The sequence below is a fragment of the Amphibalanus amphitrite genome, unplaced genomic scaffold (assembly GCF_019059575.1).
Source record: "Amphibalanus amphitrite isolate SeventyFive unplaced genomic scaffold, NRLGWU_Aamphi_draft 000313F_arrow, whole genome shotgun sequence".
NCBI lineage: Eukaryota > Metazoa > Arthropoda > Thecostraca > Balanomorpha > Balanidae > Amphibalanus > Amphibalanus amphitrite.
In genome coordinates this window covers 216,401-241,582 of record NW_024881808.1, presented here as the reverse complement: position 1 = coordinate 241,582, position 25,182 = coordinate 216,401, and the positions used below count along the sequence as shown (strand labels likewise).

At 46.8% G+C, this 25,182-nt stretch overlaps 3 protein-coding genes across 9 annotated transcripts; 2 read left to right on the top strand and 1 right to left on the bottom strand.

Moving 5' to 3' along the window:
• Positions 1-275: 275 nt before the first annotated feature.
• On the bottom strand, positions 276-7,880 carry LOC122388203 (mitochondrial import inner membrane translocase subunit TIM44-like). Of its 7 annotated transcripts, none has more exons than XM_043379077.1 (9): positions 7,247-7,481; positions 6,443-6,518; positions 5,589-5,728; positions 5,210-5,382; positions 4,820-4,953; positions 4,406-4,566; positions 1,999-2,145; positions 1,548-1,694; positions 276-1,175 (listed from the first exon to the last, which is right to left on the bottom strand). In XM_043379077.1, the coding sequence occupies exons 3-9, from the start codon at positions 5,679-5,681 to the stop codon at positions 711-713; spliced, it is 1,320 nt and encodes a 439-aa protein (XP_043235012.1). In that variant the 5' UTR covers positions 5,682-5,728; positions 6,443-6,518; positions 7,247-7,481; the 3' UTR covers positions 276-710. The 7 variants fall into 7 exon arrangements, with proteins under 7 accessions (XP_043235012.1, XP_043235015.1, XP_043235010.1 ...); XM_043379080.1 differs by having other exon boundaries at positions 5,589-5,725; XM_043379075.1 differs by having other exon boundaries at positions 6,448-6,518.
• A 339-nt stretch (positions 7,881-8,219) lies between these two features.
• Positions 8,220-18,667, top strand: LOC122388201 (signal recognition particle 54 kDa protein-like). The gene is made up of 9 exons (XM_043379073.1): positions 8,220-8,653; positions 12,698-12,874; positions 13,412-13,641; positions 13,976-14,126; positions 14,406-14,554; positions 14,952-15,213; positions 15,606-15,714; positions 15,953-16,123; positions 18,123-18,667. The coding sequence occupies exons 1-9, from the start codon at positions 8,576-8,578 to the stop codon at positions 18,299-18,301; spliced, it is 1,506 nt and encodes a 501-aa protein (XP_043235008.1). The 5' UTR covers positions 8,220-8,575; the 3' UTR covers positions 18,302-18,667.
• A 340-nt stretch (positions 18,668-19,007) lies between these two features.
• Positions 19,008-23,713, top strand: LOC122388200 (28S ribosomal protein S18a, mitochondrial-like). Its single transcript, XM_043379072.1, has 2 exons — positions 19,008-19,106; positions 22,937-23,713. The coding sequence occupies exon 2, from the start codon at positions 23,061-23,063 to the stop codon at positions 23,568-23,570; it is 510 nt and encodes a 169-aa protein (XP_043235007.1). The 5' UTR covers positions 19,008-19,106; positions 22,937-23,060; the 3' UTR covers positions 23,571-23,713.
• Positions 23,714-25,182: the final 1,469 nt, after the last annotated feature.

Sequence of the window (25,182 nt, the reverse complement as noted above, 5' to 3'; positions counted from 1 at the left end):
TTATAACTTTTCAAAGAGACAAAGACTACGATCAAAGATTTACATCAAAGACTACGCTGCGTTTATATATAGCTAACATGAAGGCAAAACGATCTCACGTCCTTGCTCACGTCAAGATCATTGGTTACACATGCGCTGTAATTATCCAAGTTGATACAGATATTGCACAAGTATTGCAACAAGTATTGCACACTCAGCACTGCTCCGGTCTCTGACCCAGCAGCTTTTTGGAGTTCGGATTCTGTAACTAGTTTCTTACATTGCAACTCGCCAAGTTTACAAATAACATGTATCAGTATATTTGTCAGTCAGTTGGGCAGAACATTCTATGGTCAATGCGATCATATCTCCCCTTACGCACATACATGCCCTACAGACACGAGTCACAGACACTGCTTCTGTCGCGTTGGCGCGGCTCGACCCCTACCCCCGGCCCCGCTCGCGGTGCGGGAGATGAGAACGCCCGAGCCACCGCGAGCGCGCCCCGCACAGGTCGCCCTCAGGTAAGCCTCCACACGCGCGTAATAACACGGTACAGCGGCGAGGCACCGCTGCGGACATTGCACTGCGGTTGGCCGGAGTGACGGCACCCCGTCGGCAGCTCCGAACCTCCTATTGGAGACACCTGACCGATGATTACCTAAGGACAGACCACTGTCGGCGGCCCTTTATCACACACACATACCCTGGGTGCGACACATCCGGTCCCGCTATACCAGCTGCTCGGTGCTACTGGCGGATAATTCGAGCAGTCGCCAGGCGGCGCGCGGGTCCAGCTCCGTCTGGTCGCGGCACAACACCCACACGTAGTTCACCCGCATGATCTTGTTCGGGTCGCCCTCGATCACGTTCTCCTTAGCGTCCCGCACACAGAGAATCTGCTGCGAGGTGAACGTGATGATGAGCACCGGGCCCTGGTCCATCATCTTGCCCATGGCCAGGTCCACATTGTCCACGTCCAGCACCTTGGAGTCGTAGTGGTAGCCGAGCTGGCGCGCCGTGCGGATCGGCTGCGCCAGCACGTTGAAGGTGGCTTCGTAGCACCAGTCCTGCAGCACGTCCAGGTCGCCGCGAATCATCGCCTCCAGGATGTTCGGGATGATGTCGTGCTCGCAGTCGCGCAGAAAGGCGTCCTTCTCGAACGTCGGGTCCATCTTGCAGATCTCTGTGAGGACCTGTAGTTGTGACGGGACGGGATAGGACGGTCACAAAGTAATGGTGGGTCACACACGGCAGAGAGGACGGAGCGAGTACGTACAGCCGGGCAGGGTGCACTGCAGTTGACCGTACTCCGCAACCGTGTAGAATCTACAATATGGGAATGTGCCACCGTGACGTCCTATGTGCGAAACGTTGTGCATAACGTCCTACGTGTGTGTCCATATTAGACCGTACCGTCCTACGTACGTACGTAAACCACGAGTATCGACAAACATGTCAACAACCAATAACCGACAACTGTCCCGCCCGACAACCCCCCCCCCCCCCCCTCCCCCCCGGAACGACGACTAACTCGATGGCTACAGCCTCGAGCCCGGATGACTGACCTCGGAGAGCTCTGTCCGCTGAAACAGGCCGCCCATGATGTCGCTGACTTTCTCCGTCAGCAGCTTGGAGGCTCGCAGCACTGCGTTGTCGCTCTCGTCGTATTTCGTCTTCCAGTCCATCACTTTATGTACGTACGCGTTATTGTCCTGCGAGGCATGATATTACATTAGCAATGACAGAAACATAACAACGGTATTACATAACACAGCGTACTCACATCTCATGAGCACAAGCACGGTCAAAAAACATATCAAAGCTCTCCTAAGCGCGATGCGACGTTAATATGACCGCCAACAACCGATTCTACAAAGGATACCGTTCACTAATATAACGCTGGATTAGATTGTTGAACTACTCTAGAAATAAAGATGCATATCGTGTTAAAAATAAAATAAAAGAATACCGAATGAAAAACGAGACAATGAACCAGTGTGCCACAATGGCGCTCACCTTGAAGTTCTGCCAGCTGGCGTAGAAGCGCGAGTCCTTGTGCAGCTCAACACCGGTCGTCTCCGAGTCAGCGGCCACCACGCGGTCGTCCTCTGCCGCTGGAGCGTCACTCTTCCGCTTCCGGAGAACCTTGGGCGCCCGGTACACCTGGAGACGGTTCGTGGGTTTATCGACTGACGGTGGGTCCGGGGGTCCGAGGAGAGATTCTGATACCCTGAGGGGAGTTTGGCACGCAGCAGGGCTCGAGAATCCTACGGAAATGGGACACTCGGGACACTGATTGAGGTCCTGAGAGCCCGAGGGCGATTCAAACAAGACCGTCAGGGTTAGGTCAAACAGGTCAGGAAATGGATCCCCACGATGCGAAAATCCAGGATCTAGGTATGCGTTAATCCGTCATCACCATCTGAAAGCCAAACTGGACAAGGAATCGAGACGCCCAGGGCTACCCGAGCTGTTGGTGCAGTCTGGTTGCAGTGTCAGCGATTACGTGACAAAAGATCTGAAGACAAAAGATCGTATGGAAAAAGATAGTAGGAAAATGATCGTAAGATAAAGATCGCATGTTGTAAAAGATCGTACGACAAAAGATCGTAAGCAAAAGCTCGTAAAGAAAATTGTCCTATGGAATAAGATCGTAGGAAATGATCGTAGGATGAAGATCGTATGTCGCAAAAGATCGTAACTAAAAATCGTAAGCAAAGGATCGTAAAGCAAGATAGTATGGAAAATATCGTAGGAAAATGATCGTAAGATAAATATCGTACGTCGCAAAGATCGTAAGACCAAAGGTCGTAAGCTAAAGATCGTAAAGCAAAGGATCGTATGGATCGTATGGAAGCTAAAGATAGTTTATAAATGATCGTAAGATAAAGATCGTATGTTGTTAAAGATCGTATGACAAAAGATCGTGACGATAAGTTCGTAAAGTAAATAATCGTATAGAATAATATTGTAGGTAAATGTTTGTAGGATAAAGAGCGTTAGTCGCAAACATTTTACGAAAAAAACGCCACGTGCGTGTGCTGCTGTGGCCTGTGGGGTGCCCCTGTTGGGGTGCTCAAGTCTTATTGGAGGTGTTGAAACAAGCATTGGGGGTGATGAAGCACCCCCAATGATAAACAAATCCACACCCATGCTTAAAATTTAAGTCATCTGATAAAATCATGGATATACCTAAAAATTAGGAATATTAATGACGTCATGTTATCCGCCAACTTTGAAAGTTGTCATGCCCACAATTATATCAAGAAATTCATTATTTGGAGTGTGATTACCATGGGCTTCGATGCTAGAGCATGGGTGTGGATTTCAGAAAGAAAAAAAACATCGGGGTCACATGCATAGGTGTGCCCCTCACGGCTGGGTGTGCCCTCTATGCCAAAGAGAGCCCTCACATTTCACATGTTATCAATAATATCGTACTATTTTTTAGTGGGCTATTCATAATAAGGCTATTCAAGGCAGCGTCCATTTTTCATTCCAATAGCTTATGAAAGCATCAGAGTGAAATGTCATCACTGCGAACAGTTACGAGAGAATACTGCTACACAGTAGGCATATGTTTTCATTTTGGCTTATGCATGACGTCCCTTCCGACTGAACATCGGTTTAGTTATAATTTATATACACTTCAAATACATGAAAACGGCTGCACATACATTCATTTATTCGGCACATATACAACGCGTTGCTTTTAGGTGCCATTGAGCCATCTAAGCTCTGACACGACATCATTGTATGGTCGAGCTTATGACGGCCACTTACGACGTGAACACAGAAATTGATAAGCTTTTTGTGCTCTGGAGTTGGGTTGCACCATGTGGATACCAGATTTTGACTGTACGATCTTTAACTCATACGATCATTTGGCGTAAGATCATTTACCTCAACGATCTAGTGCGAAGACGACCTTTCGTCCATAATTACTAACATTTTACTGTACCATCTTTATCCCATACGATCTTTTGACATACGATCATTATGCCGTACGATATTTATCCCATACGACTTTTTGGCATAAGATCATTTTCCTTGACGATCTTTGTTTGTTTGTTTGTTTGATTGTTTGTTTGTTGGGGGTTAGGGGCGCGCCGACTGCGAGGTCATTTTGCGCCCAACTTGGCGATCTTTAGCGAATACGATCTTTTGTCCATATTATTATGTCGTACGATCTTTATTCATTACGATATTTTGCATACGATCAACTTCCTACGATCTTCTGCCTTACGATCTTTTGCTTTACGATCTTGTGTCGGGTTACCGTGTCAGCGGTAGCGGGCAGGTGGCCGGCGGCAGCAGCTTACCACCGGACGGGGCGGAGGCAGGGACGGGAGGACGGCGGTGACTAACGCCCGTACTCCGTACGGTGGGGGAGGGGGGGGGGGGAGGGAGCAGGGCGACTTACGCCCGGGCTGCCGATGGTGCTGTCGTCGATCTCCTGTTTGACCGCGCGCGCCGTGTCAGAGAGGGTCTGGAAGGTGGCCGACTTTCCGAGCTTCTCGCCCTTCTCGGCCAGGCCCTCTGCCGTCTGACGCGCCTGTCTGTTCATCGCCTCCGTCAGCTGGGCTGCAGGAACGGGGAAGGGGCCTCCGTCAGCTGGGCTGCAGGAACGGGGAAGGGGCCTCCGTCAGCTGGGCTGCAGGAACGGGGAAGGGGCCTCCGTCAGATGGAGGAAACGGGCAGTGGCGCAGGGCGCCCATCAGCTGGGCTGTGAGAAACTGAGGAGCATAAGCTAACTTGTGACGTTCTTTGATCGAAACACATGTTAACATGGACCATGCCTACAGATTATTAAATATTCAGACTCAAGGGCACGTACTGGCTTTTTTGATCAGCTCCAGTTTTTGCGCCTCGTCAATCGTTTCCCCCAGTTTCTTCTTGAGGGAAGCCAGTCTCTCCTGAACAAGCTTCGACCCTTCGCCAGTTTCTGATTCCAACCGTTCGTACTTTTCACTGTTGGCATAGAAGTGTATCAGACGAAGCCACTAGGTGTAGGAAGAAACATTGAATATGAATAAACGTAATTAAGGTACAACGGATCATCCCTAAACGTAATTTCCGCCTCGTATTTTACGTTGCACTCATACAAAGTATATTCCTTCGCAAATCAAGGAAGAAACAACAAAGAAATGACATAAAATGTAATTTTTTGGCATACGCAGAAACAAGTTCGGCCTTTTAATCATTGGCTACTCCAGTCCCAACCTACCGGGCCTTCTTGAGTGCCTCGGACTGTTCCAGCTTCTCCGCCTCCTTTTTGAACTTCTCGAGGCTCTCCTTCATCTCTTTATTCTTTTCATACTCCTGTTTGATGTTGTCAATCAGTTTGCCTATGAAGCCCTGTGGTCGCTGCGGCGCCTGCTGCCCGCTCAGGTGGCGGCGCTGGAGAAAAGAACGTCACGAGGCGCCGCGTCACCGACTGATCTGGTTGATGCACACCAACGCACGCGCGCGCGCGTGCGCCCACACACACACACACATTGACACACATCGTCGACTTGTACGAGATGCGAGACGTGTGTCGATGTCACTGTGCCTCTTCAAGTAAGTGCTTCAATGGCAAGTTCCTAGAAACTGATTGGACTCACCTGGTAACTAGCGATGGCCGGTGTCGCCTCATGCTGGCCCAGCCTGGCCGATGCAGCACCGACCGAGCGACAGGAGCGGATGATGCGACTCATGACAGGCCAGGGACTATGAGGCTGCAGAGCTGCTACAAAGCCACCTGCTGGCATAAACATTCAGGTAGGTTGGCATAAAGTCAGACATAGACACAGTTTAGTCAAACAGTTTCCTTCAGTTTATTGACCTGATACCCGGGATGCAGCAGCACGGGTGTGATTCGAATGACTTCACTAAGTGCAAGGTCATGGACCATGCCTAAAATGGCCGAAAGCGGCTATAAATTTCATCCAATCATGTCCCGCATCCCCATCGCGTCGGGTCGCCAGGTGGCACTAACTTCAGCCGATCGGTCAGCTCGCCGTCCGGCACACAGCGAGTCTACCGCTCGTAACCGGCTACAGGGACAGCCCATCGCATGCAGCCGTGACGTCAAAACCGCCTACCCATCCCCTACCCCCACGCCTGCTGCACAGCGCACACATCGGACTCAGCAGTTTGCAGTGCCCGTGAACACCCCTCAGGATATTTGACATGCGTTCGACACCCAGATAAGCACTACGCAGAGATAATTTTCCAGGATCGTCGGGATTATTCAGCGTTTTAGGCTGACACCGTGCGCAACAGACATGGCAATGAGTAAGAAGCATTTGTGAAGTTGAAGCAAAAACAAGCTAAACATTAACTATTTGCATCAGCATCGATGGTCGCTGCAATACCAAAAAAAAAAAAAAAAAAATACAGGTGATCCCAGAAAATTATCACTGATTAGTCGAACCCAAGGTTGATGATTCGACCGTGCAAGTACCTAGGTACCTACCTCACCTATTGTAGGTAGTAATCGGAAGTAAAAATGGAAACTTCACAGAGTAACTATGCTTGCGCGGGGCAAGGAACTCAGTTGGGGAAACTACGAGGAGCCAAACAAAAATTGGATTAGCCAATCAACAGCTGGAGTGGGTGGGGCGATGACCATATATGGTCATAAAATCAGACAACTTCATCTTTTCAATGCATCCTAGCATTCAAATGAAAAAATAAGGCATAAGAATGTTTTTTAACCACACAAGGCCCACACTCACTCGGTGCACAATTAACTGGCGGTTCTAAATCGCAGAGTTACAACACAAGGTCAATAAGTGATTGGCAAATATGGCAGATTGAAACAGACGCGCCACAAAATGTAAGCAGTACCGTGGTTAAAAATGTCATTATTTTTATTTTTTTGTTTATGGTTTTTCTATTTGTGGTTAAGTTATTATTTTCAAATTAAATGTCTTTGTTTATTGTAATTAAATTAAATCTTTTAACAATTTTCTTTCATAAAACCAATCCATTTATTGAATGGCCAGCTGATTGTGACGCCCAGAACCTGCAGAAAAGCCGTTTTCCTATCGCCATTTTCGAGTCAATTCGCCGAATTTAATCAAATCACGCTAATTCCTAGTGAAAAATGGAAGCCTTTTCTCTCCGAGAAGTGGACGCGATACCGCAAGTACCGGCTTGTTATACCGTTTTTCACCCTTAGTAGCGAGGGCTGCATTTATGCCCATATATGGTCATCAAAAGTCCATTTATTGACCAATCAATTTTTTTACTTTCGCCTCGTAGTTCCCCAACTGAACTGGAAAAAAGAAAATGAAAAAATTACCTTACTTGTGTTCACAGCCCACAGGTGTGCACGCGTGACGCGGGGAAAAACCGAATGGGAATTTTTCAGGGGTAAAGTTGTTGTTGTTGTTTTGGTTTAGGGCGCGTAGCAGCTTGGCTCTTGCGTCCAACTTCAGGGGTTAACAAAATAATCATTAATTCCAACCATCCATCCGGGGGCAAGAGCAAGGCCGAAACCAAGGCGGCGAGGCTTCGGGTAACTTCGGTAACTTCGGTAAACTGCGGTAACTTGTCTTGTGTTTTGGTTGTTTGACGTCACAAGCCATTGACGGTTTCACTTTATTTTTTCAAAAAACAATTTCGAATTTTGACTGAAATGTTTAAAATAAATTTTATTCGATACTAAATAATATTAAATATTATTTTCATCAAATGAAAGAAGGTTTAACTAGCAATTGATTGAAAAAAATAGTTTTAATTTATGACGTCAAAATTTTTATTCTGTAAAAGTAAGCACCTCATTTTCTTATACTTATGTCACATTAGCGCAAAATCTATACCTTAATCAAGTATATTTAAAAGTAACAGAAAGCAATTTCCATAACCCACTCACGAAAAAGATCAAGTTCCATCGCTACAAGAGGAATGAATGGGTTCAGCATCCTATTATCCCATGTTAGATCCAACAATAGTCCGATCCTTAGGCCGAAATACGGTCTTGATCTCAGGAACGACTGATGCTTGCAAAGTTGAGGATCTATTATGTGGAATGTTTGCTTGGGTTGCACCTAGCGGTTTATTAAGTAAACTCGCTTCTGAGTATTTAATATGACTATATATTAGTTTTGTTTGGTATTTATGCTCCTGAATATATTTTAATAAGTTCAAGTAGTAAGAAACTTTAGCCTTTTATTGCAATTCAAGACGACAATATAGACTTTCCTAGCGGCCACTACTAAAATGAGCATCAGGACATAACTACCACTAACACAGCTGTTTACGATTTGCATCAGGGGATTTGCGGGAGGATCTGCGTGGCTGCGCGTGTGTGATTGAATAAACGCGTTGTTGTGGATAAAGTCATTCAAAGCCCCTTACAAAGCCTTTTCTTTTTTTGTTTTTGCTGGTGTAACGAAATGATGGTGTTTTGAGTGTTATGATATGTTGTAACCGATTTATTGAATGGCTGGAGTCCAAAAAGTTTCCATCTTTGGATAATATAAAAGTGAAATATCCTTCAAGCAAGCTTCAACATTATTCAGTACTATCTGATTTTGGTTCCACTACTTTGAGGGCCGTGATCCCGGCCATTACAAGGCCTTACTGAAGAAGCACATTCAAGATGGTGCTAGCAGACTTGGGAAGAAAAATTACCACAGCGCTGCGCTCCCTCGGGAATGCAACTGTTATCAATGAGGAGGTGAGAATGGGATTAGTTTTGTGCTTGCATGCTTTAACTATATAGGTTTCTACTTTGAATTTTTATTAGCTAGGTCTGACCACAGCAAAGGGTTCCATTTTTTTCTCATTGATTATTAGTTTGCTCTTTATCAGTAACCATCCATTGCAATATAATGCTTTGCTTCTCATTGCAAGTCTCTAGTTTACTGATTTTGTTGCCAACTATCACATAAGAAGACGCTCTATTCCAGTTGTAGTGTGTACTCTGATGGCCTTATTGGCAGTTGTGTATCCAGAGAACTGGCGCATCTCAGAATCTTGGGTTCCTTATCCCATCCCGGACCATCCCCAATCACATCCTAATAAGACTAAGGGAACCCTACCAGGTAAGAATACCAGGCAAGGTAATTCTCTCTATCATGTTTTGTTCGATGAGTTTTCATTTGATTTTGTGCTTGATGATTTAAAGTAGGTAGGAACTGTGCTTTTCAGCTAATGCAAGCTATTGCACATTTATTTGTGCAGGATGTCTTAGATTAGGTATGCTTCTAAATTCACAACTTCACATCCGAATTTTGCTAATTTACCCATATAAATAGAAGTTTAACTCAGCTTTAACCAACTTCCATAGTGTGACTAAAAGTATCTTGTTGATAGTAAAACTCCTGTACCAGTACCTACTGTGTTGGATATGTGCATAATGACCTATACTAACTGACTCACCTAGTTAACTCACCTGACAGTTGAAACATCCCTAAAGCAGATCTTAAATGCCTACCTTTCTAGCTTATGCTATTCATAAACCAAAGATGTAAAAAAACTTGATTACTTAGAACTGAGATCACCCTGGTTAAAACATATAGGCAATGCCTGGTTATAACAGAGGTCATGCTTGTCAGAACTTTGGTCACCCTGGTTAGAACTGAGCTAATCCCATGCTAGGAATGAGGTCACTCTGGTCAAAACTAATATAGGCAATGCCTGTTCATAAATAATGTCACCTTTGTTAGAACTGAGGTCATCCTGGTTAGAGCTGAAGTAATCCCTGATATGAAATGAAGTTAATGTGGTTAGTGGCTAGAGCTGAGATAATCTCTGGTCAGAAATGAGGTAGTTCCTGTCACAAATGAGTTCATCTATCCCATAACTGAGGTCATTCTGATCAAAACAGTAGTAGTTTATTTCTGTCACCATTGAGGTCATTAGAGTCAGAAATAAGGTAATCCCCAGTCAGAATGGAGGTCATCTTGGTCAGTAATGAGATAATCCCTGGTCAGAACTGAGGTCACCTTGGTCAAAACTCTGGTTATCCTTGGTCACAAATGAGGTAATTCTGATCAGAACTGAAGTAGTTAGTTTCCACAAGTCACAGTTGAGGTCAATTTGGTTAGAACTAAGGTAATCCCTGGTCAGAGCTGAGGCTACTGTGGTCAGAACTGAGGACACCTTGGTCAGAAATGAAGTATTTCTGAGTGCAGCACAGCATCAGAACTAAGATAATCCCTGGTCATTACTTAGGTCATCCTGGTTAGAACTAATGTAATCCTTGGTCAGAAATGAGGCCACTATGGTCAGATTTGAGGTAAACCCACTTAAACTAAACTGAGGTAATTCCTGTCAGAAAGAGGTAGGTAATCCCTGACCAGAAATGAGGTAGTCCCTGGTCAGAATGGAGGTAGTTCCTGGTCACAACTGAGGTAATTCCAGGAACTGATATATTTGCTCCTGCAACAACTGGAAACACCCTGGTTAGAACTAAGATAATCCCTGGTTAGAATAGAGGCAATCTCTGTAACTACAAATTACTTTGATCAGATTGAGGGTAATTGCTGTTCAGAACTAAGGTACTCCTTGCCTGGTCAGGACAATCTATTGTTGATCTGCCGATTTTTGCTCACTTTTTTGATATGGTGCTGCAGTGGTTGAGAGTATATTCATGTTTTTTTTTTTGTGTGTAAAAAATACATGTTAACCCGCGCCGCGCTGGGGATCATTTTACGCCCCCTCAGGTTTTTCGCGGATATCTTACAAACGGCGGCGCGCAGCCCCGCTGTTTTTGGTACAACTGTTCATATATCATTTCCGCACATGTTGTAAAAATTTCAGACCTGGGTCATTCAAGGTCAGGTCACCAGGTCACGTTAAGTGACCTTACCTCAGAAAACGTTCAAAGGCTCGCTATAGCTACACCGACTGAACGATCACTTTGAAACTTTCAGCGATTGATGTGAGTAACAGTATGTATAAAATGTTTATCTCAGATTTTTTATATATGTGACCTAAGGTCAGGTCAATTTTGCGACCTCTCCATTATAGGTAAGTCAATTTGGAAGAAAATTGGAATGCGCCTCTTGGACGAATGTCGCTCAAAACGCTCTCAAACATCGGTTCATACGTAAACATGACACACTGAATCGGAAAAATGCACCTGTGTATGCCCCTAAGGTCATCTCAGGTCATGAATGGTTACCAGCAGTTTTTTGCTATAACTTTTGATAGAGACGTGCTAGAGCGGTGAAAACACGTCAGATGTGTTCAGCTCGACGATACGGATCAACTGATATGCAATATGACCCTCTCCGATCAGGTCATGAGTCATGACCTTGACCTGAGGTCAAATTTTCAAAATGACCTCTTAAGGTCAACAAATAGTTCATTCGACGCGTCTCAACAAGAGGAACATTGGACACGATGCTGCCAAAAGTAGGGGAGAGAGGTCATATTGCGCCATGTTCTTAAATGCGCCACACCTTCCTCCTGTCCAAAATTCGATTCGAATGAATGCTCGAATGTGTGCATTTACTTCACCACCAATAACTCGCTCTTATTCCGGTCCACGGGGGCAGGTGAGGTGTCTCAGCTTTCTCGCAGACCATTTTTTGTGATTTCCTCTATTTTCTTACCCGAAACAGTCTATTTCGACCTTTGCTAGTGTCATGGTTTATCTTAGAGATAGTAATTCAACTAATAATCATTGTGAATTGCTCGTTTAATGGTAGTTTTGGAAGTTTATCACCACCGTGGCTTCGCTGTCCTCGCCATATTTGAAGCTCATGAAAAATGTGTCCCATTCGTAATTACGCCCACCCTATTTGCGTCCTATTCTTCAACCCAGAGAAACAGCATCTGGTGGTTGGGACACATTTCATTGAACACTTTGATTATTAGAGCGCTCACCTTACCATTACCTTAGCCTTCACAGCATAAATGGTTAATGGGCTGACACGTTCAAATAGGCTACTTAGTTAGGTGGCAAACCGTTGTTTTTAATAGGGCGCTTTTACATGAGAGGCATGGGCGCTTTTTGATGGGGTAGTCCGTAAATGCGCCCTTTGCAGGTGTGTCGGAAAACTTTTCTCTTGTTAATTTTTATGGGTGTGATACAAATTAGGAGTTGTAATTTGATGCCAAAATAACTGAGGTACAATTTGAGATATCATCAAGCATGACAGCTGGTCAACTTTAGCCGCAATAGGCCGATATCCTTAAGGTGGCGCAATATGACCTCTCTCCCCTAATAGCGTGGCTCTCTGTGGTTAAAAGTTAGTGCCGAAAAACATGTTTCGTGAAAACAGCTATTTTTACAGTTTTTTGCCCTCTGGAGGCTAAACCATTAACCAAATCAAAAATGAGAACATTCAGAAAGGCCTGTAAAAGGGCTATCGTATGGGCTTTTCCGCGGCGCTGTAGCTCTATTGGTTCCCGAATTAGCCGCAGGCAGTTTCCAAAGTTATTGAAATGGACTAAATTTGACCTTTGATGACTTCTGGTGAGCTGACTTTTGACCTGACTTTAAAAAATGACTGTAGTATTTTTCTTCCTTATTTTTGACGCTCTTTCGATTGCCGCTTCGCGTGTCGCTACGTGGCCCAGGAGCCGAGTTAAACGGGGGGGGGGGGCGTGAAATCAACTCATTACAATTCATTTGGGTGATGGTCTCATTATCATGCAGTTTAGACATCACCAGTTACCAGTTTGTGGCTTGTGCGTTGAGTGTGGGCTGCCTAACCAGACCGCTGCGATGTGTGAGCTCTGACCGGACCGCCGCTGCCGTGTCTCCCAGGTGCTCAACTCTATGCTGAAGGATGTCTGCACGGCCCTCCTAGAGAGCGATGTCAACATCCGCCTGGTCAAGAAACTCCGCGAAAATGTCCGCTCAGTCATCGACTTTGAGGACATGGGGTCGGGCCTCAACAAGCGGAGGATGATCCAGACGGCCGTCTTCAAGGAACTGATCAAGGTAATGTAACATAAATTGAGAGGGTAGACCTACTCAATAAATTTGTTTAATTTTTAATATAATCTCAACAGCTACAGCCATAAATAGGACACAGAAATGATCGATTTGCGAAACATAAACATCTAGTATATTAAACCTTTCCACATAAAATTGGTCTTCCATCACCATTTGGCCTCAAAGCAAGTTCCCTGATTTTTTTTCGGATTAGGATTCTTTGCTGCATAAACACTAGAGACCAAACCTAGTTCTAGTTACTAACTACAATAAGGACTGAATATATGCTGGCAGCAGCTGATACGTGAACGTCACACGCCTCATCTCGGTCACATACTCTTGGATCGCCGCACCTCCTTCCCGGCAGTTGGCGTTTGATCCGCTACACTGCACTGCCGCTGGGGCTCCCTGACACTGCTGCCGCTGGGGCTCCCTGACACTGCTGCCGCTGGGGCTCCCTGACACTCCTGCCGCTGGGGCTCCCTGACACTCCTGCCGCTGGGGCTCCCTGACACTCCACCCTCCCCTCTCCCCTCCCTGCAGCTGGTGGACCCTGGCGTCAAACCGTTCACGCCCGTCAAGGGCAAGCCGAACGTCATCATGTTCGTCGGTCTGCAAGGTTCCGGCAAGACCACCACCTGCACCAAGATGGCCTACCACTACATGAAGAAGGGCTGGCGCACGTGTCTGGTGTGCGCCGATACGTTCCGAGCTGGCGCCTACGATCAGCTGAAACAGAACGCCACCAAGGCGCGGATCCCCTTCTACGGCAGGTGAGCGGTGGCTGGCGGCTTACGCGGTGACGGTACAAGGCCTGTGTCAATATGCACCGCACGAGCCTTTCAGCAACGCGCTGCCGACTGCAGAATGCTTCTACTTCAGGGAAAGGAAAATGAATGACAGTGCATTAAGTGATGAGGCAGAGGAAGTGTCATAAGATTTTCCTTGCATGCTCTAGTTCTATTTCCTTATGATCCTTCTGAATTGTCTTTCGACTTTCTTTCATCTGATTATGTGTCAAATGATTTACAAATGTGTCGTTTTGTATCGGTCGAAACCCTCTTGGACTGGGCCGTTCGAGTCTGATCAAGTGAATTCCGTTTGCAGTTACACCGAGGTCGACCCGGTGGTAATTGCTCAGTACGGTGTGGACAAGTTTAAGGCGGACAACTTCGAGATCATCATCGTGGACACGTCCGGTCGGCACAAGCAGGAGGACTCCCTCTTCGAGGAGATGTTGCAAGTCTCCAACGCCGTGGTGAGTTCCCGTCAGCCATCCTACGTCACTCGCTTGGACACGAGTGTCAGTTAGCTAGCAATTTTAGCACGGATGTATAGCCGTCGGACTGCTCACTCTCCAGCATTTAACGCTGGTATGCAGCTCTACTAGAACTCGCTGTCACTTCTACTCAGTGTGTGTTTCTCCGAGCTATTTCAATGTATCTCCTTGCCGACCCTTGCACATTCGAATCATCGATGGTAGCTCCAAGTTCACCATTCCGCCTCCTCACGCCATGCTCCCGCTCATTCTGCGCAGAGTCCGGACAACGTGGTGTTTGTGATGGACGCCGCCATCGGTCAGGCTTGCGAGCCGCAGGCGCGCGCCTTCAAGGAGAAGGTGGACGTCGGCTCAGTCATCATCACAAAGCTGGACGGCCACGCCAAGGGAGGAGGCGCCCTCTCCGCGTGAGTGGTCTACGCGGCGGCTGACCTCATGATCTACTACTCCACCGGCTCTGAGCCTGGTCTTACCGGTTTTTTTTTCAGGACGTGTCTCAAAACCCCAATCTTGTAAGATCTAAACCTGAAAAGTAAATGCTAAAACCGCCTCCCTTGGTACGACTCTCGTCTTTTTCTTCGTAGAAGGGTTACTATATCCTCACTTTTTACATTTTTCAGCATCTAAATGACCATAGTTTTGTATAAAGATAAAATATTCCTCGCATCTAAAACATGTTTACCTTTAAATAGTCCATACTCGAGCGGCCAGAAACCATCAGACCTCGTCATCTCTTCCCACTGAGATAAACCACGGTCGCTGTTTGTGTTTGTGACGGACGATGGTCCCACCCTCCTCCACCAGCGTGGCGGCGACCAACTCCCCGATCATCTTCATCGGTACGGGCGAGCACATCGACGACCTGGAGCCGTTCCGCACCAAACCGTTCATCTCCAAACTGCTCGGCATGGGCGACATCGAGGGCCTGATCGAGACCGTCCAGGACCTGGGACTCGAGGACAACGAGGAGCTCATCAAGAAGCTGAAACACGGAGAGTTCACACTGCGAGACATGTACGAGCAGTTTCAGAACATCATGAAGATGGGGCCCTTCTCGCAGATCATGGTACGTTAAGGCTAGAGGGCTGGGGAGCGAGTGTCGCTTTTGCCGTACTGTGGAGTATAGGCTAGCTGCTGCTAGGAACAGTCTTCACTAGCTGCTGATATTGTTACGTGCATCCGCAGTCGTTCTGTGAGATTTTTTTTACATTTGTATAGTTCGCATGATGGTTGTTTATTTAACATTTGATTAATTTTCCCGGCCTCCAGAGTCATTTCACGATGATAAAGCTCCCTGAGCTACTGTGTCTGAGATTACACCGTCGTTCTGTCATCTAATTTTCCATATTATCGCTCTTGCCGCTACCTAGTCAGAAGTTACCTCATCATTGCCCTACGCGCTTCCATCGGTGATGGCAGTCTGAATGTTATCTAACGACGCTGCGCTCTCTCCGGCAGGGTATGATTCCCGGTTTCGGCCAGGACTTCCTCTCCAAGGGCGGCGAACAGGAGTCGACGGCTCGCCTGAAGCGACTCATGACGCTCATGGACAGTATGAGCGACGGAGGTGGGTGCCGCGACGGGACTAGTTGTCTCGTGGAATGACAGTTTGCTCAAGGTTCAGTGCATGTGCTTTTGTTACCCACAGTTCGTGCGCCTTGAAACCAAAGTGTTCATCGTCAGAGCTCCGTATCGAGCAAAAAGTTTTGCGGTGTTCTATTTAGCTGATCCCAACTGTGTTATGTTTCCCGATTGAGGTTATACTGCCTGTGACCCGTCTGACCTGACCTGTGACCCGACTGCAGAGCTGGACAGCCAGCTGGGCGCCAAGCTGTTCACCAAGCAGCCGTCTCGCATAACGCGCGTGGCGAACGGTGCCGGTGTCTCGGAGCGCGAGGTGCGGGACCTCCTCAACCAGCACACCAAGTTCGCGCAGGTCGTCAAAAAGATGGGAGGCATCAAGGGACTCTTCAAGGGTGAGTTCATGCTTCGCTTTCATATTTTCCGTTCAGAGTTGCCATGTCATTAGCTTTGTGATATGAACATTATCGATTGGTTGGGCCGCAATTTGCGATGTAATTATTTTGCATTGAAACCCACTGTCGGAGCCACCATCACATACGTTTGAGTGAGTCTGTCCAGACTGGCGTTCGATTCTCCCGTGATTGAATCAATTGGATTGAATCAAACAAAATTTGTTGAATCGAAAGGGTTTGATTCACCGTCAGGATTGTTCGATTCACAAGCTATGATTGAATCGAACGCATTGGTAATCAGGGTTCATTGAATCAAAAAATTAACGATTCATGAACTTTGAACAATGAAAATTGATGTGGACATAGTTCATTATCAACAATGCACCTGTGTAATGCAACAATGGAGCTGTTCAGATGTAAAAATGCTTTGTGTGAAAATAATGTCCAAAATTTTGGTTGGATTTTTTTTTTTAATTGAATCGAAATAATTTATAATAATCGTTGTGCGTGCGGCATTCTGTGCGGCATTCTGATTGGGATTCTGCTGCTGGATCAGCTGGTGGCATGTGGAGCGGCGGCGCGGACGTGTTTTCACCGTGTTCGTTAATCAGTACAGGGTGGACCAAAAAGGATGGAAACATTTTCAACTCGCATAAAACGTATGTTTTTGCACGCAGGTGACTGGGAGTGATACCAAACATGAATACATTTCGTGGAAATTCATAATGTTATGACTTTCATCTGTTTTCTCTCGTTTTCAGTCTCTCAAAACTAATATTCGAAGAGACCACTTTTGTGAGACAGGCAAAGAGTCGCCCGCCTGGCTGCTGACGCGATAGCCCGATGACACATGTCTGCTGGTTTGGCTAGCACAGCCTTGGTGATCGCTCTATTCAGGTAACAGAGGCCTTCAGAACCTTCCTTGTAGACCTGACCCTTGAGATGACCCCACGGGAAAAAATATATTGGGGTCAGGTCATGTGAGCAGGCAGGACAGTTCCGGCAGGCACTGCGGGATATCAGCCGGTCACCAAAGTGGTTCGCGCTCCACTTGAGCGTTGTTTTCACGATGTGAGGAGGCGCACCGTCGTGCTGGAATCACATGAGGTCCATGAGGCTACCATACTGCGTTTGAGCTCGCTTTCAGAACTTGTTTAGCATCGCCTGGCAGCGCTGTTGGTCGACGGTCACGGTGTTGCCGCTCCCATCTTCGAACCGAGGTGGAACTGACATGCCTGCTCACCTGACCTAAGCCCTATGCATTTTTCCCGTGGGGTCACGTCAAGGGTCAGGTCTACAAGGAAGGTTCTGTATGCTTCTGTTACCTGAAGAGAGCGATCACCAAGGCTGTGCGAGTCATGCCAGAGGACATGTGTCATCGGGCCATCGCGTCAGTAGCCAGGCGGGCCACTCTTTGCCTGTCTCGCAAAGGTGGTCTCTCCGAACATTTGCTGTGAGAGACTAAAAACGAGAGAAAACAGATGAAAGTGATGAAATCATGAATTTCCACGAAATATTCTCTCGTTTGGTATCATTTTGAGTCACCTGTATGCAATAATAGATGTTTTATGCGAGTTCAAAATGTTTCCATCCTTTTTGGTCCACCCTGTACCTATTCAGTGCTGGCAATGAAATGATGCTGCCGGAGAACCCACCGAGAGGCACGTCTACAGTTCAATAACTTTTTGGCTGAATCAGACGTGAAACGTTCCCTTTTTTGTTTTTTGATTCTCTGAATCGAAAGGAATCGATTCGACAATTTTTTGAATGAATCAAACGGTGATTGAATCGAAAAATGGAATGAATCAATAATTATCTATAATCATGTATAAATAATCGAATCAATACTATAAATAAAATCGATCGTAGACTTCTCTAAATATACAGATGTCTGTGAATCGATCCAAAAAAGGTGAATCAATAACCAGTCTGACTGTGTCACGATAAACGTCTGCTGAATGATACCCCAACCCTGTATCCATCCCTCTGTGTGCCGCAGGAGGCGACATGTCTCGCAACGTCAACCCCAACCAGATGGCCAAGCTGAACCAGCAGATGGCGCGCATGATGGACCCGCGCGTGCTGCAGCAGATGGGCGGCGTCAACGGCATCCAGAACATGATGCGCCAGCTGCAGCAGGGCCAGGGCACGCTCAGTCAATTTGTCGGCAAACAGTGAGCGCGGCCGGCGCGACGCTCCATTCCAGGACGAGCATGGCGACGGACGGACGGAGGGCGGCGATCAGAGGTGCTGCTGCGCGGTCGGCCGCGAGGTCTCGCTCGGGGACTGCGGTCGACAGGCGGTGTTCTCGGCGGCTGGTCGATCTGTGCGGGTGGGAGGGGAGGGGAGAGGAGTCGCCAGGCGGTGCGCCGCGCTGACGAGCGGCCCGGGGCCGAGTTTTACCTGCGGTACGGGGTACAGTGGCGTGAACGCTTGGTATTGGGTGCTGCCGACAGCGGTCTTGTTACTGTGGATGTGAAGCTCTTTATATACAAAATTGGTGTTGACGGTATTTAAATATTGTAAATACATGTGTCCATATAAGTCATTGTCTTGCCTGGCTACTGGGGCGACACGAGACCGCTACTAGGTAAGAGTCCTTTGGGTGGTAGCAAGTAAGGTGGTAGGTTCTTGGCTATTGTTGAAGCATGTACGGCTGCCTGAATAATCCATTAGTCGCCTACTTACAATAGATTTGAAGTCGGGTACGGGCACATTGGGTTGAGTCACATGGTGAGTGTTGACTGAATACAACACGCTCCAAGCAAGGCCGTATATTGATATACCGCTCCAAGTTTGAATGGTCTGGTCGCAGGAAATCCGAACTCTGCATACTGAAAGGGGAAAATACTTCAAAAGTCAAGTGCTGCCAAATAAAGCTGCAGTTGTTGCTGCCATATTGTTATGGCTGTCGGGACAAATACTGCGCGGCAGTAGCCGAATGGGGGATAGCTGTACTCTGTAGGCCGCATTTTCTGGAAAAGTAAGTGTTTTTGTTACTTATTGCATTCAACCGAAATATTTTGGTATTTTCCCTGCCGATTTGTTTTGCGTATGGCTCTTATTTTCGTCTCTTTCTCGGAGAGCTCTCATGAGTTGACTGCGTCATGAACGCCGCAACGCCCACCAGTTGGCTATTTACTGAAATTGATGCGCGTAATTTAAGCTCTGCGATGGTATAAATCATCATCCTGTAAAGATGACTTGATATAAAATTATGGACCCAAAGGCACTGACCAGTAGATTAATATGGCAGCGGCCTGAGTCGGGCACACTGTGGTATTTCCGATCCATTTATGGAAACGTTTCCATTTTTGGAACAATGTTCCAAAAATGGATACGCCGTTTCCAAAAATAGAAACGGTCTGTTCCATAAATGGAGACGCTGTGTGCATCGCTACCTTTTGATCAAACTGGGCATTGATTGGTGCAATTTGGCATGCGCAGGATGCCACCAATCGACAGCCAGCATTCTAGTTTATGTTCCTGTTCTCCGACTTTCCGATCAGAAAACCGAAAGTTGACGAACGAGGCGATGCTAATAACATGTTGACGTGATTAAAAATTCACGCGTTTTTCTAATCGAAAAATAATAACATTTATGAATGTTTTGAACAAAAAATAACGTTTTTAACAGACTACTGAAAGATTGGCCCATTGATTGGAACAACCACATCACCGGGAACTTCAGTTTTTCGTTCTTTTTCACGCTGCATTTTCCGGTGTACCAGCGGCCTGTTGGTCGTCAATCTTTGATTAAATCGCATGAAAGTTGTTGTAAAGCCCTATTCGGAGACTTAAGTGGGCATTTTATGATATTTCAAATGTGCTGAATATAATTGTCGGCTCAGATCAACGTAAATATCCGTGCAAATACGTAAAAAGCAGGATGGAAATAAGGTCTGCACCGTCGTCACACCAAATACCGTCGTATTCTGACGATTAATTTAATCATTCTAGCTGATGTGTAACGTTGATATCAATTTTATAAATTGAAATGATATCTAAGCTTTATGTATTGCCCACTTTGGACCACATTTGTCCAGTAGTTTCTGGGAAATCTTAGGTTTAGTTGACTTTTGAATGTGCTAAAGGTGCGGCGCGTAATGTATTAGTATCGAACCTGACGTCCAAGGAAACTGCCGAGAGCCGAGATGTTAAACCAGTCTGAAAACATAAAATTTTTAGTTGCATGTGAATTTTAAAAACACATTTGAGCTAAGTTTGCACACATTTGAACTTCAGCGTTTCTATTTTTGGAACATCGTCGTTTCCATTTTTGGAAACTAAGTCTCCATAAATGGATACGATTCAGGAGCATTTTAAAGTGGTGAATTTGAATGCATACGACAGCTTTCCATGCAAGAAGACAAGTGCTTTTGGTGTATCCGCGCTTGTTTTACGCGAAACAGTGGTTATACATCAAATCCAGCCACCCCTGGCAAGAATATTTGTGAGGAGATGTTAGCGTTTCTATTTATGGAACGAGCGTTTCCATTTTTGGAACAGAAGAGTAGTCAAAATTGGAAACGTTTCCAATAATAGAAACGTCTCCATAAATGAATCGGAGATACCACAGTGCGCCCGACTGTTATGATTATTTAGGTGGTGAACTAGCGTAATCTGAGTGATGCCCCATCTTAAAGGTAAAATTTTATTTCATTTCATTTCATTTATTTCATGCCATAAGGCACATATTCGTAGTAGAGTAAAACACGACAATGATAATGATACACACACATTCCCAAGCACACACAGTACACACACAGAGATACAAACGACAAAAAGTACCTATTGGTATCAGACTCTTATGCCTGCCATTTCGTTTCGTGTGCGAACAAATCGTCCGTCGGCCGACGAACATGTTTGTTAAATCGCGTCCACTCACTGCATGGAGGTTCAGGCCCAGCAGGTCGTAGGAGCGTCTGATCTGCACATGTGTGGTAGCAAGCAGGCCATGGGCATCAATGCCGCTGGCAAGCGCTCTCACGATTGAGTTGTCACACGAATGTAGCCTCCGCCAGAACGACAATTGCCTGCAAGCTACCAACATGGGGCATGGAAGCAGTTCTAGAGCGAGACACATGTCATGATTACGAGTTGATCGTGGTAGTTTAACAAGTCTTTTGATGCATGAGTGGTAGGCTACGCAGAGCTCATTGAATGCCTTTTTGTGCACAGAGGTGTTCCAAAGCTCACAGCCATACAGGCTAGAGCAGTAGGATTTAAACAATCTCACAAGAATGTCTCTGTCTGCATAGCCTACCCTCGCACAAATCATGTTAGTAACATAGTACAGGACACGTTTTGTTCTACGCATGTCAGCACTGTCACTGAGGTCGCTCGTTAGCATATGCCCTAAGTACTTGAAGGTATTAACCCATAACATGGGCTGGCCGTCTAAAGTGATACTCTTAGGCGAGTAAACCCCTAAGTGCTTGCGGCTGTAGGTAGGGCCGTTCTGGGGTAAACATCATGCACACCGATTTTCTCGCATTAAATTTTATGTCTCGAGATAGCGCAAACTGCTCACATTTCCTCACAAGCCTTTCTAAGCCCGCCCTAGTGGGGGACAGAATAACGATATCGTCGGCATAAGCAAATACATTCACAGCGCATGATCCGATGTGACAGCCTAAGCCAGACTGACGAGTATCACACAGCAGATCATCGATGTACAAATTGAATAGTAAGAGTGAGAGGTTGCCACCCTGACGCACACCATTTTTTACCAAGAAGGAGTCAGACTCAACATTATGACCTTTTCCACATTTTCTGAGTAAGGACCATTTTCTGATCATACACAACCAATTATGAGGTAAATTAAAACCCTTTTACTGAAATTTATCTCTGTATGCCAGATGCCTTCATAGTTCATAGGCCAGTTCATGTGCTCTTTGCAAGTGAACTTCAAGAGCCTTGCTCAAATCGTGCCAGGCGCCATGATTTCACCATCCACCCAAAGGGTTGAGTGCTGAAAATGACAGTTGAACAAGTTTTTACATTATTTTTTAGTTTGTGCATGAACTTCTCTGAAACAAACATATTTCTAACCATTTCTATTTCAATTTGAATACTGGCACATGACATTATGTGTGGGGCAGAATACAAATAACAAACATTCAAGCTCATGCAATATTTGTGTCAGAGATCCCACACGGCACACACTGCATCATTTTTATAGAGAAGGAAAAAACTCATTTTTGTGGGTGTTGTAGCCTGCAGGTGCTGCTTCTCGCAAATAAATGTTATCACATATATAAATATACGAGGAAACTTTGATATTTACTAGCAGCTACCGTACAAATAGCATGAAGGTTGGATAATGTTTCTTAGAGAAACGAGAAAGGTCATAGGTACTCTCCCTATAATTATTACAGTAAATGACTGAAAATTCTGATAAAAGAATTATGAGGAGTTTTTTTTATAAATGAGAGCACTTTTATTTTAAAATACATTCATCAAATTTAATCCATAATTCTGCTGTAGCCAAATGATTTCAATATTTATTGATAAACATAGAAGATAAAGAGGATGTTTTTTTTTAAAAGAAATTTTGTCCGAATGGATGAATGGGTGGCTATGGGCCCGGGTGCCCCGCTAAGCAGTGCTTGTTGAGTATGACATGGACCCACCACCCCACCTTGCCCGCGCCGGGTTCACCGGTGAGAGTTGAGTTGAATTTTGAGTTGAGTTGAGTATGTTTTGGTATCTTATCTATAATGTATAAGTGAAGCTTCTAAAAATATCAAATATCTAGTGTGTAGTTAACACTGGCTGATGAATTTCCAGTAACAAACTTTACCTTCGCAGGGCTGCCGAATAGTCTACAAATCATTTGGTTGAAGGTCAGTCAAACTGGCTAATTGTATTTCTCACTTTCAATCAGCAGACTATCAAGCACCTATTGTATGTGTTGTTGTCGCGCTGGGTGAAGATGAGCCTGGTGTGGCGCCGTGCGGTCTGCGCCACTGCTCGGACATGTTCAGCGATGGCTCAGCATAAGACCCTCTGCACGGCTCGGCCAGCCCTAGTCAAACAGATCGTCTGCGCCGAGGAGGGCAATGTGACCGTCATCCAGGGCCGAGTCATGCCCTCGCCGCGCGAGAATCGTGTGGTACAAACGGGTGGAGGCACATGTGCTTGTCCACTCTGCCAGCTCCACCTGGACATCAAACACACGGACGTTCTCATCCTGAGCCAGTTCCTGCGCTCGGACGGCTGTCTGCTGCCGCGGCGCGTCTCGGGCGTGTGTCGGCTGCAGCAGCGGCGCGTTCAGCAGCTGGTGGCCATGGCCCAGAAGGCAGGTCTGATGCCCAACCTAGCGCCTAGTTCGAGCAAACGGGACCCTAGACGCCGGTTTGGTTTTAAGAAATTTAACAAGTACTACGATGAGTCGACTATCCGGGACGTTCAGCCTTTCTCCAGCGCCATGTCTGCGCGTTGACTGCCAGCTGCCGGCTCCCAGCCCTGAGGCCGCTCACGGCGCTCGCCAGCCGAGGGAGCGCGTGGCCGGCGCAGCTGCAGTGGCCCCGTGTCCAAGTGTGTGCGACCATTTGTGTCTGTGTGAATAAATTGTGATCCCTGTTTTTCTCCTGTTATAGAAGCCATGTACGGGGGTATGTCAGCAAGTCAGCAACCTTTGATTTAGACATCTCCATGATTTGAGCTCTACAGTATATGTAACCTGAAAGTTACCGATATCAAAATTCTGAGGTGTTCATTTTGCTCACATTGTTGCTTTTATCAATTGCTGAAAGTTTCAAAGCGATCATTCAGTCGGTGTAGCTATTGCGACTGCGAGCATTGTAACTTTCTCTGAGGTAAGGTCACTTGACGTGACCTGGTGACCTTACCATGAACGAGCCGGGTCTAAGATCTTATTCTTCACGTGTGCAGAAAAGACGCACAGTATCAGTTTCAGTAATATAGATGATGCGCCAGCTGCAGCAGGGCCAGGGCACGCTCAGTCCGTTTCCCAGCTGCAGCAAATTTGGTCTGGGCCGAAGCTGGTTTTACTCTGCCTAGCTCCGGCATTTACTCCGGCCAAAGTACGGGCCAGGTCTGCGGCTCTACTGGAGCTGACACACGATCTCAGAGCTCGCCTGCACCACAGCCGGACTTAAGCCGCATCAGCCGTGCCGTACCACAACCGTACTTCACTGCCACAGTAAGCCAGAGCAGCTACGATGCAGCGGGACCTGGCCGTAGGAAGCCGGACTTCAGCCGTGGCGGTGGCAGGGAGCCGGACTTGTGCCATACTTGGCAGTCCGAAACCATACCAACGCGGGAGCGCTACGGGTAAGGCTGGCTAATCGGAATAGAGCCATATCGACCCAACCCCCGGCTCTGATGGCGTTCCGTTAACACCAGCCAAACTCTGGTATGTCGGAGTTGCCGGGGCAAAACGGACCTGAGCCAACGGCCAGATCGCTGCCGTTGGGTTGTCGGCAAACAGTGAGGACGGAGGGTGGCGATCAGAGGTGCTGCTGCGCTGCCGGCCGTGAGGTCTATGGGACTGCGGTCGACACGCGGTGTTCTCGGCGGCCCACCACGTGGTCCTTGACGTGGTCGATCTGTGCGGGTGGGACGGGGACGGAAGGGATCGCCGGCCGAGTGGTGCTCACTGCTCCGAGGTACCGCGGTGGCGAGCGGTCCACGGGCCGAGTTTCTTGGTGAACGCTTGGTATTGGCCGGTGCTGCCAACAGACGTCTTGTTACTGTGTATGTGAAGCTTTTTATCTACAAAATTGGCGTTGACGGCATATTGTAAATGATGTATCCATACGAGTGATTGTCTTTGGCTTCTCTGGGCGGGATGAGTACGTGCCAAGGCGAGAGCTTTGGCCGGTGCTAGCGACTATCGAAACATTTGCACGACGGTCTAATGAGTCCGTTGGCGTAGTCCTAACTCCTACTTGCAAATTGCAATGGATGTGAGTGTGACAGGTAGGTATGGACCCAGTAAACATGCCGACGTCGGCCCGACGTCGGGGTGACGTCGGCATCTCGGCATCGGCATGCCGACGTCGGCCCGACGTCGGTCCAACCTCGGCACG